This window comes from Tiliqua scincoides, chromosome 9, assembly GCF_035046505.1.
Source record: "Tiliqua scincoides isolate rTilSci1 chromosome 9, rTilSci1.hap2, whole genome shotgun sequence".
NCBI classification, from domain to species: Eukaryota; Metazoa; Chordata; class Lepidosauria; order Squamata; family Scincidae; genus Tiliqua; species Tiliqua scincoides.
The window spans coordinates 516,426-533,372 of record NC_089829.1 but is presented as its reverse complement, the minus strand read 5'-3'; the positions used below and the strand labels follow the sequence as shown (position 1 = coordinate 533,372).

General features: G+C 49.1%; 2 protein-coding genes across 2 annotated transcripts; one reads left to right on the top strand and one right to left on the bottom strand.

The window, feature by feature from the left end:
• Nucleotides 1-265: 265 nt before the first annotated feature.
• MRTO4 (MRT4 homolog, ribosome maturation factor) lies at nt 266-9,090 on the top strand. The gene is made up of 8 exons (XM_066637179.1): nt 266-454; nt 2,404-2,462; nt 3,115-3,218; nt 3,767-3,853; nt 3,980-4,042; nt 5,863-6,014; nt 7,004-7,080; nt 7,672-9,090. The coding sequence occupies exons 1-8, from the start codon at nt 427-429 to the stop codon at nt 7,852-7,854; spliced, it is 753 nt and encodes a 250-aa protein (XP_066493276.1). The 5' UTR covers nt 266-426; the 3' UTR covers nt 7,855-9,090.
• On the bottom strand, nt 9,015-14,374 carry AKR7A2 (aldo-keto reductase family 7 member A2). Its single transcript, XM_066637180.1, has 7 exons — nt 14,102-14,374; nt 12,416-12,603; nt 11,753-11,857; nt 11,299-11,395; nt 11,089-11,191; nt 10,060-10,189; nt 9,015-9,519 (listed from the first exon to the last, which is right to left on the bottom strand). Exons 1-7 carry the CDS (start codon nt 14,316-14,318, stop codon nt 9,358-9,360), a joined length of 1,002 nt encoding a protein of 333 aa, XP_066493277.1. The 5' UTR covers nt 14,319-14,374; the 3' UTR covers nt 9,015-9,357.
• Between the last annotated feature and the right edge of the window lie 2,573 nt (nt 14,375-16,947).

The following is a 16,947-nucleotide window of genomic DNA, read 5'->3' as shown; positions in this document are numbered from 1 at the left end:
TGTCTGGTTAGAGCTGCACTTGAATCCAGGATTCACGCATTAATTTCATGTACAGTATAACTTAAGCACTGGGGGAAAACAGCGCTACAACAGGAACTCAGAATCTTTAGGTGAGTCTACCTATTGCTATGTCTATGTGCCGCCAAGGCGCCATCATCCCGGAAGTGGCCGCGGGGTCCTTTCTCTCTGGAGCGCGAGGACCCCGAGGTTTCCCAGTCACTGCCTGATTGCGACTAAAATAAACGTCCCTTCTCCTTCCGGTTTCCGTCCGCGGGCTCAGGAGGACTAGAGGTGGTTCCGTTTTTCCCAGGGCGCCCGGAGCGCTGGTTGGGGATTCAAAGCCGAGTCAGGCAGCTCTCCGGACACCTGAGCCTTCCTAGCAGCCCCTGCAGCAGGAGGTGGAGGACAGACACGTGCGGCGGGAAGATGCCCAAGTCCAGGCGGGACAAGAAGGGTGAGTGGGGCGGGCTGGCGCTGCGGGGATGAGGCTGGGCTGGGCTGGGCTGGGCTGGGCAGGCTTGGGGTGCTGCTGCTAGCACTGCAGCCCCCCCGACCCAGGCCCTCCTGCTGCCGCTGAGCCTCGCTCACTCTGCACACACTTACTGTGGCTGGGGCGGTGGCGTAGCTGGAGGGGGCAGCACCCCCTCCAGCTACGCCACTGGACTGGTCTGTGGCAGGGACGTGCGGGGGGGTGTGGAGGCAGGGGAGGCAGAGCCTCCCCTCTGGCGCCCAGGCACACGGGAGACCCGCTGGGGCAGGCCAGGCCCACCTAGTCCAGCTTCCTGTGTCTCAGTGGCCCGCCAGATGCCCAGGGAGCACACAGAACAGACACAGCCGGCATCCCGCTACCCTCCCTGTGCCTGGCACTCTGAGGTTGCCCACTTCTGGAAACAGTTTGCACAGGTACATCATGGCTTGTGACCCGTGATGGATCTTTCCTCCAGAAATTGGTCTAATTGTTTTTGAAAGGCATCCAGGCCAGATGCCGTCACCGCTTCCTGTGGCAAGGAGTTCCGCAGACCAACCACACGCTGAGTAAAGAAATATTTTCTTTTGTCTGTCCTGACTCTCCCAATGCTCAATTTGAGTGGATATCCCCTGGTTCTGGTGTGATGTGAAAGTGTAAAGAGCATCTCTCTATCCACTTTATCCTTCCCTTGCATAATTTTGTCTGTCTCAAATGTTCCTCCTCAGGCACCTCTTTTCTAGGCTAAAGAGGCCCAAATGCCCTAGCCATAGGGAAGGTGCCCCAGCCCACTCATTTTGATCTCCTGCACCTTTTCCATTTCCACTATGTCCTTTTTGAGATGTGGCGACCAGAACTGGACACAATACTCCAGGTGTGGCCTTACCATCGATTTGTACAATTGCACCCACAACCCTGTGGTACACGGGGGGGCAGGTGAGGCAGAGTTTCCCCACTGGCATGCTTTGAAAAGTGCAGCTACCATGTGAGATGCCCAAGCACCCACCGCCCACGCGTGGAGGGGGAGGAAAGGTATCGAAAGTGGTGAACTGCGTGGGTTGTGGGCGCTTGGTGCCTCACACAGCGGCAGCACTTTTTGAAGGACACCAATAGAGAGGCTTTGTCTCGCCTGCTTCCCCACCCACCATGCATCCCTGATATGTAAAAATAAATGAATTCTGTAAGCTGCCCCAGGCATCTCCTGATGGGGAGGGTGACCAGGTCCAAAGTGGGACAGAGTGTCTTTACCTATCCCCATTGTATAGAAAAGGGAATTTTGGCTGGTGCGGCTCAACAGGTAAGGTAAGCTGTAACTGCCAAAATTCCCTCTTCTATACAGTGGTTCAAGGCTGAGGCACTCTTTAGCCCTACTGATAGGGAGGAGAAAGGTGAAAACTGAATAAGTAATATGTAATCTTATATGATGAATAATCTTATTCATATTACTGAATAAGTAATATGTTCCTTAGGAGAATAGTGGAGGAACAAACAAGATAAAGGCTATAAGGGACTGTCTAGTTCTACAAGTGGCCAATTTCGACACTGGTTCTTGGCTTAAGTGTAAAACTGCTTAGTCACAAGGGGATGGGGAGTGGTGAGAGCCTGTTTTGCCTGCACTATGTCCAAAAGTCAGTCTCCAATGGTAGTTCCAGCTATGGCAAAGCTCTGCTAAATCTCCCAGAACTGTGATTGCCCAGTGTAGAAACTGAACTGAACTGTACAGTTCTGAAACAGGTGGGTCAGTGATCTGATTCAGAATGTAGCTTTCTATGTTCTTCTTTGCTAAGCCAAATATCAGATGTGAAAGGCTGTGCTTGTCTTTCTCAGAACAGTAAAACTTCATAGTGGAGTCCTCTGCATTTTCGTGCTACGAATTCTTTTTGTTTGTTTGTCTCAATATGTATTTTGTGTAAAATTGAAATTTCTTCTTCCCCCAGTTTCCTTGACGAAAACTGCAAAGAAAGGCTTGGAAGCTAAACAGAAATTGATAGAAGAGGTAAGGTGGGCTAATATTTAATATCATCCCCATACAAAGTGTTTTAGAACAGAGAAGAGGGCAGATCCTTGCCCTGAAGAACTCGGACTATACATGGAGCAGGCACTGATCCTATGGCATTATTTGGGGAAAAGGTGCTGTTTTAAAAATGGGCTCATGTTGTAAATTTCAAACCTGTAAAGCAGAGATCTTGAAGAAATTCTTTGTAACTTTTGATGACTCAAAGAAAGGTTGACAGTTGGAGCTCCAGTGGGGTGGAATAGATGCAGAGAGATGCTTTGCTGTAGAACTGAAGGCTGAGGCATCACATTTTAAGTAGTAGCATATTTATATAGCAGCATGTTTATATACTGAAATCCTTTTGTTTCACATTCGCAACCGGGGTGCTGCGTCCTAGTAGCCAAGCACTTTAAGGACACAGGTTCAGTCCCTGGTAGCAGCTCCAGGTAGGGTTGGGATGCCTGAGAACCACTGGCAGCCCACATCATTTGTGCTGAACTAGACGAATCGGTGGTTTCTGCCTTCATCAGTTTTATGGAGCCTTGTGGTTTTTTGTTGGTTTTTGCTTTGCTTCTTCAGGAGCCTCCAAATCTCCTTTTTCAGGTTTATTTCTTTTCTGGAATTCTAACTTGCGAATCTTTCTTGCTTCCAGCTTCGGAAATGCGTGGACACCTACAAACGTCTCTTTATTTTTTCCGTCATCAACTCAAGAAACAAACAGCTGAAAGATGTTCGCAGTGCCTGGAAACACAGCAGGTGAGAAGAAATCTTGCCTGCCAGCTGCTTCCTTGCAGCTTAGGATTTGGGAGCACTTAGTTCCCAAACCCCTTTCCTTATGCGATTGTAGTAATCTCATGGAAAAATGTTCTGTTCTCACAAGCTTTTAACATCAGCTGATTTGTTTGTTTTGCCTCACAATTTGTTTCAGTGCTTTTGGTTGCAATTTTGTACCTACTTACCTGGGAGTAAGTTCCATTAAACTCAGTGGGACTTACTTCTGAGCAGACATGCATAGGATTTTGCTGTTTATCACTGAAAGGTTGCAGCTTTTTGTTTTCTTCTGTGTCTAGTATCTTGTAGTCATAACAGCTGCTTGGAGAGTTCATTAGCAGAAATATGGAGTTGAAACAAATACAAATTTGGCTAGGGGGTGGAGAAACAGTACCCATTAATTTAACTGATAGTCTGATCAATTAGTCAATTAGTCTATCTGCAAAAGTTTCATCCAAGATAAATTGAAGGGTCCACATGCTTTGAAATGATTTCTGGACCTACCCTTTATGCTAGATTTTATTTACTTGCAGAATATTCTTTGGCAAAAACAAAGTGATGATGGTGGCCTTGGGACGGAGCTCAGCTGAGGAGTATAAAGACAATTTACACCAGGTTAGGTGTTCCAGGCTTGTGGCTCTGGCAGTGCAACTTCTGTGAATGGCGGGGATGGGGTGGAGGGATGAGTTGTTACCCCAAAGTAGGCCTCCTCATTTTGGCCTTCCTGTTTGTTTTCTCCAGGTTAGTAAGCACCTGCGGGGAGAGGTGGGTCTCCTCTTCACCAGCCGCACCAAAGAGGAAGTCCTTGAGTAAGTATTTCTGATAGAAGCTGCACCTCCTTGTGGCAAAAGTGACAAAGTGTGCAAGCTTGTGCCATGTGGCCACACTCCTGAAGTCCAGGATCGAAGCCTTGTTATGGTTGTGGCTTTGCTGGCACTGATGCATTTCAGCTGTGGGACCCAAGTTTCAGAAGTGGCCTACTTCACAAAACCAGTTGCTTGGGAGCAACAGCAGGGGAAAGCCATCTCATTGGCTGCTAAAATACAACAGCTAGGTCCTTCAGGTGATCTGATAGGCACCTTACCTCTAATATCTGCATACAAAATGGTAAGGATTAGATTGTGGGATATAGAAAAACAAGAACTAACAGCAGCAGCTAGAAAAACTTGCTCACCCCTTTTTTCATCTCCTGGGCACAAGAATCAAACTGCAGTTATTTATACTGTTTGACCAATCCCCAGGAACGCCGAGCCTTCACCATAGCTAGGTTCAATATATTTCCCTATGGAAAGTGAAAGTGAGCCGTATAGTGCATTTACTAATGAGTAGGCATACCTGCCATAGTCCGTCGGAAAGGGCAGGCTGAGAGGACTCCGTCAGAATGGTCCTGATCCGATGAATGCAGCCCCCAAAAACACCCGAGAAGGAGGTCTCTCCCTCCCAGCTGCAAGTCTATTGAGACCTATGGAAAGCGAAGCAGCCTCAAGGTCGCATTTACTCGCGAGTAGGCAGATGTGCCTTGGCTGGTGGTCTGGCCAGGCAAAGGGGAATGTGAGGACACCAGAATGGTCCCGATCCAATGGAACTGGAGCACAACAAATGCTCCAGGAGGCAGCCTTCCCCCCCCCCCCCCACTAAAAAGGACAAAAAAGAGGTTTGAACAGGTAAGGGGAAAGTTTTCTATTTTGCACTTGTGAAGCCAGGTGGGTCTTGATATGCTTGAAACAGAAGAACTTTAAACTGGGCACTGGGGAGTGCTGAAGATCTCACTGATTCTTTTGGGGCGGGTGCTATTGCAGGCAGACTACAGAGAAAATTCACTTGGTGGGACAGGGCTGGCTCCCCCTTATTTAATTATTTCTTTTATTTTATTTTAATTTATTTATAATTATTTTAATTTGCTTGATGATGTCACTTCTGGCCATGACATCACTTCCAATGGGTCCTGGACAGATTGTTATTCTAAAAAGTGGGTCCCAGCGCTAAAAGTTTGAGAACTGCTGCGATAAGGTATTAGTAAATTGACACGGGGTGTGTGTGTGACTCTACAAGTTTTCAAAATCACTAAAATCAGAGTTTGGAGAAATAATACCATCATGGTATATATCAATCAATGCATAATTTCATGCAGAATGCAATGAAACAAACCACATTGAAATATCTGCATTCTAACAAAAGGTACAGCCAAAAAACCAGTGGGGGCGGGGTGATGGTACATCACCACGCCCACCACCTGGGCGTTGCCCCGCCCACTGCATGGGGTGATGTGCAGGCCTCCGGCACCGGGTGACACGAATCCTAGTGAAGCCACTGCCTAGGGTGCTAGCCGCTCCGGCTTCTCTAGTTTTTTGTTTCCTGGTGCCTTCAGATTCACTTTTTCTGTGGTTTTGTATAATTATAACACCTTCATCCCAATTTTGGAGGTAACTGAATTGTAAGCCACCTTGGGTGCCCTATGGGGAGAAAGGTGGTGTATAAATCAAATAAATAAATGGGGAGCCGTGACCAATGGCCACGGGGATCAGGGGAGCTGCAGGCTGAAAATGTTTGAGACCCACTGCTCTAGGGAATGTTGTTGAATGTAGGGACTAGGACAGTTTGAAAATCTGTGGCTTCCTTTCCTTCCTAGCTGGTTCTCCCAGTTCAAGGAATCCGACTTTGCCCGGGCCGGAAACAAGGCCACGCTCACCATCAGCCTGGACATGGGGCCGCTGGAACAGTTTCCCCACTCCATGGAGCCTCAGCTGCGTCAGCTTGGGCTGCCAACAGCGCTGAAAAAAGGTTGGTGATGCATTTCGGGGGTGGGGGGAGTGCCACATGCACATCTGGGAGAATGCATGGCTGTTACTTTATAAGGCTGTAACTTTATAGGATGTGATTCAACAGTGCATACATATTTCATAATCTCTTTGAGAGAAACTCATGGGCTAGATCAGGGGTATCCAGACTTTTTGGCAGGAGGGCCAGATCATCTCTCTGACACTGTGTCAGGACAGGAAAAAAAGAATTAATTTACATTTCAAATTTGAATAAATGTACATAAATGTACGTAACTGAATATATTAGAGGTGGAACATATAAATGAATGAAGGTCTTGCAATAGCTCTAGGCCTATAAAAGGCCTTGCACTTCACTGCCGCTGCTGCATCACAAACGTGAAACAGCAAGAAGTGGAGAGAGCCCTCATCCCACAGCTCACATGAGAGGTTGAACAGTTGCCCTCATGCTAAGCAGTTGTGTTAGGCCACCATGGGCTCCAGCAAGTCTCCGGAGGGCCAGAGGCTCAATGGAGACTGGGAAATCCCCATGGGCCGGATTAGGAGTTCTCGAGGGTCGCAAGTGGCCTCCGAGCTGAGGTTTGGACACTCCTGGGCTAGATGTTACTGTCCTGATTGGTCTTTGGGCCTTGAGACCATCTGCAAACGCTCCCTACCCCAAGGGTGAAACTTGCCCATTTCCCCTTCATAGCTCTCCCCCCTTCCCCAGGTATGTCCACAGGCAGTCAGTAGAATCTAGACCAAGGCTAGACTTCTGCTGGTGCAAAGCCCCTTGCAATTCAACAGGATTTGTGCATGAAGCGTTTCCAGTCTTGACACAAACCTTTGTTCAGGCTGAGAAACTGCACCCAGTGACCCCCAAGATTCATGATCTCATGTTGTTGGCTATGGGCTGCCCTGCAGGGAGGGACCCCCTTTGTACTGAGCCCCTTCTGCTTCCCTCTGCCACAGCAGTGACCCTCCCCCCCCAAATCTGGTTTTCTCATTTTGCAGGAGTGGTTACTCTCATCTCCGATTACGAGGTCTGCAGGGAGGGGGACGTCCTGACCCCTGAACAAGCTCGCATTCTGGTGAGTGTCTTCATCAAAGGCCCAGTGGTGGGGTCCCCCTCCTGCCCAGGTCATCTCTGTGGCTTTAGTCTCTTGGGATTGGATTCTCAACACACAAGGGGGTGCCATAGTGTGTTCATGTGAACTCTCTTGAGGAAGACTGTGCACAGTAGCCCATACCTGCCACTGAGTGGGGCTTGGAGTGAACAGACCACACACACATCCTGTGGCTTTGCAGTGTTAAAGCTCCCCTTCCCTCTGTGCTGGAGAAGAGGAGGATCTGTTCTGCTTGGCCTCTTGCAGGCTGGAGCTTCCTGTCTTTTCTCACAGAGAGAGAGCCTGATTTGTATTCTGGCATCCTTAAACTTTTTTGGATGTAGTTTGTTTTGTATGACCTATGACCTCAATGTGGATCGTGGAGACCGAAGCTGAACAGCGAGCTCAAAAGAAGTGATCAGTTATAAATCTGAGCTCCCCTGCAAAGCTGGCCAAGCACAAGTACCTGAATCATTTTAATTGGGATTCAGAACATGGTTTTTTTGCCCCAATGATACAGACAGCTCTGGGTGAGGTTATTGCGCATAATGATCCCTCCTTGGTCCTCTGTTTCAGAAACTCCTGGGCTACAAAATGGCAGAGTTCAAAGTGACGATCAGGAACATGTGGGATGCCGAGACAGGAGACTTCGAACAGTTTGTGGAAGAAACTGAGGTCATTCCACAAGGGATGGAGGAGGAAGATGAGGATGAAGACGATGACGACCAGGCAGAAGATGTAAATGAAGGACTACTGTAGCCCACTTGGGTGTATAACAAAAGCTGTAGCTCTCTCCTTCCAGGACTCAGCCACAAACCCAAGGATTTTATTTATCAGAGGACAGAAACTTTTTCTAACTGCATAAAATAGGCGTAGACTTTTGCAGGTCTCCTGTTTCCTTTACCTGTGATCTAAGAAGCAGTTTGGAAAAGTCAAGAATGAGATGAAGACTGAGAAAGCTCAAGCTTGAGGCTTTGAGTACTCTTTGGAACCCCCCTTTCAAAACTGACTTCCCCCACCCAAAACAGCACCAAATACCTCTTTAGGGGAGGTGAGGGGAAATAACACCTGCCCTTGAGCATCTAGCTGTCTGCTGCCAGTCCAAGTAAGGCAGCACAGGGGCACATGCATCAGCACCCTGACTCACTAGGAAGCAGCTTTGCAGGTTCTGTAACGAGCCCTACTTGCAGCCTGGGCTTGGCAACAATCTTCTGTGGGCAGGTTGCTCTTGCTGAGAAATAGGATTGTTGGTCTCCTGGCCTGTTCTAAAACCATGTGCACAAAACACTGCCAGGCTATTTCCAACTGTCCCAAGGTGCTGATTCCACTTCCAAGCGCTTCATGTCAGGCTTGGAAGGCTTTTGCCAGATCTTGTGGCTGTGAGTTCCAAAAGTTTATTATGTACAGTGTGAAGAAGTCTTTTCTTGTGCCTGCCCTGAATCAGCTTTTACGGAACGGGGGTTGATGCCCTCCCCAAATTCACATGAATTTGTTCTTTCTGTTCTTAGGACAGAAAGACACATTTCCTTCCTGTCATCAAAAAGAGGGCGTGTGCATGTGGGGAAGCATCTATCAGCCCTTTGAAAGTTCATCTATAATAAAAAATGGTGGAGACTTCACCTCCTACCTAGTGTAAGGGTGCATAAGAATCCAGCAACAGACCTAGCGCTGAGGCAGCACACCTTTAGGACCATGCAGGAAGCCTCCCTGAGGCTCCTGACAAGGTAAGAAACTGCACTTCCAGTTTTCCGGAAGTGCCATTTAAGACCGCAGGGAAGCCTCACAAGGCTTCCCCAGTCGGCTGTCAGGTCACGCAAAGCTCTGTCATGCTACAAAGGTAGGGAGGCAGCTTTGCAGGCCTTTGCCCTGGGAGTGGGAGGTCTGCCACTGTTAGAATCCTACTCAAGCTTTTCAAGAGCCTTGTTTAGAAAACTTTATTCTGGCACCAGGTCTGGCAAACATAACTCTGAATAAAGAAAAAAAATCCAGAAATAAGTAGCCAGTTCAGTTTCTTGCATTGATCGTCTGCTTTAAATTCTCTTTTTACATCCTTGGAATAAACAGACAAGCAAGATCAGGGCTAGTTTTTAAGAAGGAAAGAAAGGGGCAGAATCAAGTTGGAGAAAAACTGGTGTCGATTTAAGGCAACTGGTAGCAGTTAAGTATTTGTAAGAACAAGAAGAAAACTCACAGGAAAGGGTTCAGTAGAGGAGCAGTGATGGAGATTGGAGCCAACTGGTTCCCCACTTCTCCAGCCAGTGTTTAGCGAAAATAGCTGGGGCAATCGTGGGCTGTGAGGTGCCAGGCTCTCTCGAAGGCCTCCACCACAGCGGGCTTCAGGGGCCCCTCCTCGCTGCACTTGAGGTTCTCCTGCAGCTGCTCCATCGTGGACATTCCAATGATAACAGCATCCCCCTGGTCAGCCTGGGGAAGAGGAAAGAGGACTGGTCTTTGCCACTTGCACTCCCCAGGTGGACTCGGGTAGCAACAGACATTTCCTGCTGCCCAGTTCTCAAGACACCCATTGCTGACACCCCCTGGAATTACAGTTATTCACCACCTCACTGCTTGGCAAAGTACTAAAATTCTATGGCCTTCTCTATGGTGTTCACCTCTTGTGATGTGGCTTCTGGGAGACTTCCTGGTTCTGCAGCTCTGTTTCTAGGGCAACTGTAGTAAAAAAATTGTTTGCCCCTCCACTGAAGAGGGACAAACAATTTGTTACTACAGTTACCTTAGAAACAAAGCCGCAGAACCAAGAAGATTTTCAGCCATTTTTAAACCCTGCTCCAAACCCACGCAGCACACCTATGGATCTTTCACAGCACACTGTTGAGCTAGATGGGTCAGCAGAAGGCAGCCTTCCTCCAACCTCCGTAGTCAGGAAACCACATCCATGTGGGCGGAGGCGCTGATTCTCCTCCTTGCACGTACCACTCGTGACCAGCAGCAGTGCCCAGTTACCTGGAGCTTTGAGTGATGGTATATCCAGCGTAGAGCAGCTGAGGTCAAGTTGGGAGGGTCTGAACCATATGCCTCCCGGAGTGCGCTTTCCACCAGCTCCACGCCTTGGAAATGGTGTGGCTTCCAGTACCTGGAGAGAAGATGCATTAAAAAGACAATCCCATTGCTGGTTTCTTATTTATAAACCATGCACAGCAAGTACAATGGTAGTGTTTTAAATTGTCGCGTGTTCAGTTTTTGGTCACAGAAACCAAAGCATCACACAAAAAACAATAAATCCCTCCTCTGCTGAATATCCTGCTCAGACCTCCCTACGCTTTTCTTAGATTGCTCCCAGCCTTCAATTCCTCAGTACTGTACCTACTTTCAGTGCTGCCATAAGGACTATGAACTTGCTCTTGTTAGAAAAATGAGTTTCTTAGGATACAAAAGATCAGTGGCATAGCTGGGGGGGCAGAGCACTTAGTCTGATGGGGAGGCTCAGAGGGGCAGGCAAGTGGCCCCTCCCTTCGGAACCATTCCTGGCGGGGGGAGCAAAACAGAGCTGTACAGTGCTTGTGGAGCCTCTGCTTGAAGATCTCCAGTGAGGGAGAGTCCACCACCTCCCCCTGCAATCTGTTCCACTGCCGAACCGCCCTCACCCTCAGGAGTGTTTTCCTGATGTCTAATCGAAATCACCTCTCTTGCAGTTTGTACCGTTTGGTTCTAGTTCTATAAAGAGCTAGAAAATCCAGCCTCTTCTTTCAATAATGGAGCACCAGATGCCTCCCAAGGCAGACCAGATGAAGCCAACAGCAGTCCCTAGTTGCCCCAGGGAGTAGTGTTTCAGGGGTAGACTGCCCTGAACATGGAGGTTTTATTTAGCTCTCACCACTATGAGCGCTTGCTAGAATTATTCTCTGCATCCCTCATCCTGCCTGCTACTCTGGCCCTTTGCTCCAGAACAGACAGTTACAGCAGTCTCCCCTATCCAACAAGCATGGGTCACCTGCCCCACTTGTAGGCTAGCCTCTTCTGCTGCAGACCCACCTGTCCCTGTAGATCTTGGCCCAGTTGTTGCCAAAAAACCTGCCTGTGGGTTGTTGGCTCGAGTCTTTGTCTTCGTATTTGTACTTCCCGGTCAGGAGCCCACCTGTGGAAGGTCAATAACACACTTCGTGATAGGTGCTTGGGCACAGTGGGGATAAAATGGAGTAGGGGGCAAGCTGCCCTCCAGCCCCCTGCCCACCCAGCCCATACCAGCCAAAGGGTTGTAGGCGTAGAACCGGATTCCAAAGTGTCGGAGGCAAGGCAGGAGTTCGGTCTCCACCTGGCGGGTTGTGGCATTGTACATGCCCTGAGTTGGAAAGAGGGAGAGGAGGGAAGTGTTAGGGACAGCCTTTGAATGGACAGGCAGGCTACGGGTCCCTTGCGCCCTGACATCAAGATTGCCAATGGATCAGAAAAAGAGACTGGCTGGTTCTTCTGCTTTTTCAGAACACAGTTTGGACAGGGGCAATGCTCTCCATGGTACAAGAGAAACACAACCTACCAGCTAACCTCTACAGATCACACTGCTAAGAGTGCAAGAGCATGGGGCAATTAAATAAGTTTGCAACAACACAAGAAATGTTGTTTTAAAATTAAACTCTGACTCCAGGGGAGCCTTGCTTCCTATGAAGGAGCAGACCTTAAATCAGTTCAAGTTTTTCACCTGATACACGGTTGGCAGCAGCCAGTTGTTGGATTTGCAGATGGTGTAGATCTCCGCCACCTCCCAAGAGGCATAGTTGGAGAGGCCGAGCTCCTTAAACTTCCCCTGTAGGAAAACAGAAAGTTCTCCTTATTTTCAAATTTACCATCATACAAACATCAGAGAACATTAAGAATATTTATACACCACTTTTCAACAAAAAAGTTCACAAAGTGGTTTACAGAAAAATCAAATACCTAAATGGCTCCCTGTTCCAAAAGGACCCACAATCTATTTTAAAAATGCAGAAATTCACTAGCAAACAGCCACTAGAAAAGAAACTTGGCAAAGAAGAACTTTTTCAGTTACTGCTCCTCTTATAGTAACTCTCCCCCTGCTAAATAGAAGAGGAGCACTAACTGAAAAAGTGCCTCTTTGCCAAGCTGGCATTTAAGAACAAATCCAGCCGGATCAAAGCAACATCCCTCTGTTTCTGACAACTGAAGCTTCCAGGAAGCCCAGGCATGAAGGAAACAGCCTGCCCACCCACGTGGTTTATCCCCAGCTGCTGGTATTCAAAGACAGACTGCCACTATATATGGAGGTGCTGCCTCTGGTTTACATATCCCCGGCTTGTCTTGCAATTCTGGTTTCCAAAAGCCCCCCTTTCCAGGATTTCCAAACCTCTTTGTGCAGCTGGTTGCAGGCCTGCAGGGTCTCTTCCAAAGGCGTCCCATGATCGGGAGCATGAAGGTAAAAGAGGTCCACACTCTTCAGCTGCAGCCTCTGCAGGGACGTCTCTAGCTGGGAGCGGAGGCTGTCGGCCTTCAGGGTATTGCCTTCCCATGGGTTGGCTTTGGTGGCTACTTTAACTGGCAGGAAAAGACAAGGAGACAGTTAGACACCAAAGACTTTGTAAACATTGTACATCTCCCCCCACCCCCAACAGCAAAATTTAGGCGGCACAAGTTGGGGCCCCAAAACCAAAGTATAAGAATCAACAATTAACAAACATGACATTTGAAAAGTGCAACAGCTTCACCCAGTACTCCGTCTCCAATGGCGGATAGCCAGATTGCCCCCCCATGAAACTCATAGGGCATGATGGAGTGGGCATGATTGCTACCACTCAATCTCAGGCTGCGTTTAGAAATGCAAAAGTGCCTTTGAGTACGTGCAGAGTGACGTCCCCTCCCCCACTTGCCAAACACCAGGCACTCATTCAAGATTTGGCAGGCAGGCTTTTAATCTAAACATGTGCCCTGCCAACTCTGCCCCTCGCTTCTGAACGCCTTCTGCCCTTGGAATAAAGGTGAAGATTTTTGTGTTGCGTAAAGGCAGGTGACCACAGTCCTCCCAGTTGTTGAGTAACCCAGGATATCAGCAGCAGGTTTTGTGAAAAAGTACTGGAGGACAAAGAGCAGAAATTATGCTGGGCGACAAGCTCAGCTGGTGGAGGAGCTAATTTGTAGGCAGGAGTGTCCACATACAGGCTCTACACAACTTCTCCTGCCCCCTAATATCCTTTCCTGGGTTAAACTGGAGAATTGGGGTGGAATTAGATTCAGTGACTCCTGCGGGAGGGGGGCGCCCTCTGTCCATGCTCAGGGGCACTCTCCACATACTGTAGCTAGAAACAAGCGAGCCCTTCCTCATCTCCTTCGGAGGAACCTGGCCCAATGAGGCTGAAAGGTGCTCTGCTCGAGAAGGCAGGCACTCTGTACACACTCAGAGCAGCCCTCTTTGTTGTGCCAGCTGGGCTAAATGGCCAAGGCCCCAGAGCCTCTAGGGCAGTGATTTTCAACCTTTTTCGTCTCAGGGCACACTGACAAAGTACTAAAATAGTCAAGGCACACCATCAGTTTTTTGAGAACTGACAAGGCACACCATGCTGCTGGTGGGGGGCTCACATCCCCCAGTGGCCCACTAGTGTGCCATGGCACAGTGGTTGAAAACGACTGCTTTAGGGTATTCACACAGTAGCATAGCCAGAGGGGGTGCAAAGCACTAAGTTTTGTAGGGCACCTCACCACAGCGTGCAAGTGGCCCTTCCCCTTTGGAGCCACTCCGAGTGCCTGAGCATACTCCGGAGTGGCTCCAAAGGGGAAGCGCTGCTTGCACCCCACAAAACTTAGTGCTTTGCACCCCGTCTGGCTACGCCACTGCGTCCACGCACTGGCACCACCAACTCTGCCACCCTCTGCTTCCACCTGTACCGGATCAAGTATGGAAGGCTGGGCTTGGAAAGACACTCTGCACATGGGCAGAGGGCCCCGCTGCTTAGGAGAAGCGCCGGCACGCTGTGCTGTGCTGTGCTGTCCTTCCAAGCCGGGGCAGGGCACTGTGCTGGATGCCCACCTGTCCGCTCACCTGTGCCGGCAGCTGCGGGCTCCGCGGCCAGGAGGGCGCCCAGGATGCGCTCCGACTCGCCCCCCGCGTACATGTGCGCCGTGTCCAGCTCGCTGTGCCCGCGGGCCAGGAAGGCGCTCAGCATGGCCCCGCTGGAGGCCCGGTCGGCCCGCCGCCCGAACTCCATGGTGCCCAGCACCGAGCGCACGCCGCGCCCCGCTCCGCACTGCGCCGACATCGCCGCCGGCGGGACTCGCACTCGCACTCGGACTGGCAGCCCTCCCCAGCGCGCAGGCAGGCAGGCAGGCAGGCGCATGGCCCTCTGCGCGCGCGCGGCTCTGCCCTCTCCGCCCCCCTTCCGAGGGAGCGTCGCGAAATTCCCGGCTCCAAAGCGCAGGAAAAGGCGCCTCTGGAAGGGAACGGTAGGCTGCCTCTGACGCCGGAGGCTCTTCAGGGGTCTCCAAAGTTTTTGGCCACGTCAACTATCTGGCACCCTGTTGAGGGCTGGAAGAAAATTAAATATAAAATTTAAATAAATACGTTAGAAACAGTGGTTCTCACACGTTTAGCACCAGGACCCACTTTTTAGAATGAGAATCTGTCAGGACCCACCAGAAGTCGTGTCATGACTGGAAGTGACATCATCAAGCAGGACAATCCCAGGCTTCAGTCCTGCCCACACTTACCCAGGAGGAAGTCCCATTTACTGTCATTGTTAAAAGCATATACATAGTAGCTTCTTCAAAGTACAGGTCTGTAACATTTCCCCAAATGCAGTCATATCCCATGGTAGCCTCAAGTATAAGATATAAAAATTAAAATATTGAAATGAATAGGGACCCACCTGAAATTGGCTTGCAACCCACCTAGTGGGTCAACCCACAGTTTTAGAAACACTGACTTAGATGAATGAATGAATGAATGGGCTCAAATGTCCAGGACCAATTCTCCAAGCACCAACACAACCCAAGAAATAAAGCACACACACTTAAATGGACCCCCATCCCACAAGCACAACTCTGGTTGTGTTTGGTCAACTGGGCCAGAGGCTCTCAGGGGATCAGAGGCTGGCTGCGGGGTAGAGGCTCTTCGAGGGCTGTATCTGGCCCCCGGGCCAGGGTTTGGAGACCCCTATGGGTTTGGGTTTGGAGACTTCTATGCCCAACTTTCATGGCTTGTTATAAAAGCTTATAAACAGAGCCCTCCTGGGTCAGACTGCAGGCCATCCCCCCATCCTGTTTCCAACAGTTCACAGCTGGCCAGATGTGCCTGGACAGAAGGACAGAAGGGCCTCAAAAAAGACATAGCGGAAATGGAAAAGGTGCAAAAGAGAGCAACTAAGATGATTCCGGGGCTGGGGCACCTTCCTTATGAGGAAAGGCTACGGCATTTGGGCCTCTTCAGCCTAGAAAAGAGACGCTTGAGGGGGGACATGATTGAGACATACAAAATTATGCAGGGGATGAACAGAGTGGATAGGGAGATGCTCTTTACACTCTCACATAATACCAGAACCAGGGGACATCCACTAAAATTGAGTGTTGGGCGGGTTAGGACAGACAAAAGAAAATATTTCTTTACTCAGCGTGTGGTCGGTCTGTGGAACTCCTTGCCACAGGATGTGGTGCTGGCGTCTAGCCTAGACGCCTTTAAAAGGGGATTGGACGAGTTTCTGGAGGAAAAATCCATTATGGGGTACAAGCCATGATGTGTATGCGCAACCTCTTGATTTTAGAAATGGGTTATGTCAGAATGCCAGATGTAGGGGAGAGCACCAGGATGAGGTCTCTTGTTATCTGGTGTGCTCCCTGGGGCATTTGGTGGGCCGCTGTGAGATACAGGAAGCTGGACTAGATGGGCCTATGGCCTGATCCAGTGGGGCTGTTCTTATGTTCTTATGTCTTACTTCTGAGTAGATCTGGTTAGGATTGTGCAGTAATTCCAGTACACTCAAATTCAAGCAAAGGTGTGTTAATTTTGCTCTGTAAACTGATTTTTGGTTGAAAAAAGCCAAAAATTCTTATTCTTCTTATTAACAGTATTTATATATCGCTTTCCAACAAAAAGTTCACAAAGGAAGGGTCCAATCCTACCCAATTTTCCAGTGTTGGCGCAGCTGATGCAATGCCAATGGGGCGCGCACTGCATCCTGTGGTGGGGAGGCGGTCACAGAGGCCTCCTCGAGGTATGGGAAGATTTGTTCCCTTACCTGGGGCTGCACTGCAGTTGCACCGGTGCTGGAAAGTTGGATAGGATTAGGCCCCAAATCAAATATCTAATGGCTCCCTGTCCCCAAAGGGCTCCGAATCTAAAAAGGTGTAAAAGAACTCCAGCAGACAGCCACTAGAAAAGACACTGCTGGGGTGAGGAGGGCCAGTTACTCCCCCCCCCATAAATAAAAGAGGAGCACCCACTTGAAAAGTGCCTCTTACCTAGTTAGTTGGGGTTATAAATAAATAACATAACATAACATAACATAACATAAGCCAGTGTTTCTCAAACTGTGCGTTGGGACCACTAGGTGGGTCATGAGCCAATTCCAGGTGGGCCCCCATTCATTTCAATATTTTATTTTTAATATATCATATTTGTTGCTACCATGGCATGTGACTGCATTTGGGGAACTGTTACACATCTGTACTTTTAACAGGCTACTACATATGTATACGCTTTTAACAATGCTACTCAGTGGGACTTACTGCTGGATGAGTATGAGTATGATTGCAGCCTAGGATTGTTAAGAATTTTCCTGCTTGATGATGTCACTTCTGGTCGACAGCACTTCTGGTGGGTCCTGACAGGTTCTCGTTCTAAAAAGTGGGTCCTGGTGCTAAAAGTTTGAGAACCACTGGCATAAGCAGCAGGTG

Bases quoted from the DNA above. Each gene is read 5' to 3' on its own strand.
- MRTO4 (XM_066637179.1), top strand. From the start codon at position 427: ATGCCCAAGTCCAGGCGGGACAAGAAGG. The intron at 3,219-3,766 runs GTGAGAAGAAAT...ATTTACTTGCAG, and splicing joins AGTGCCTGGAAACACAGCAG to AATATTCTTTGGCAAAAACA. The intron at 6,015-7,003 runs GTTGGTGATGCA...CTCATTTTGCAG, and splicing joins GCCAACAGCGCTGAAAAAAG to GAGTGGTTACTCTCATCTCC.
- AKR7A2 (XM_066637180.1), bottom strand. From the start codon at position 14,318: ATGTCGGCGCAGTGCGGAGCGGGGCGCGGCGTGCGCTCGGTGCTGGGC. The intron at 11,192-11,298 runs GTATGGGCTGGG...GACCTTCCACAG, and splicing joins CGCCTACAACCCTTTGGCTG to GTGGGCTCCTGACCGGGAAG. The intron at 10,190-11,088 runs GTGGGTCTGCAG...TCTTCTCTCCAG, and splicing joins GCCAAGATCTACAGGGACAG to GTACTGGAAGCCACACCATT.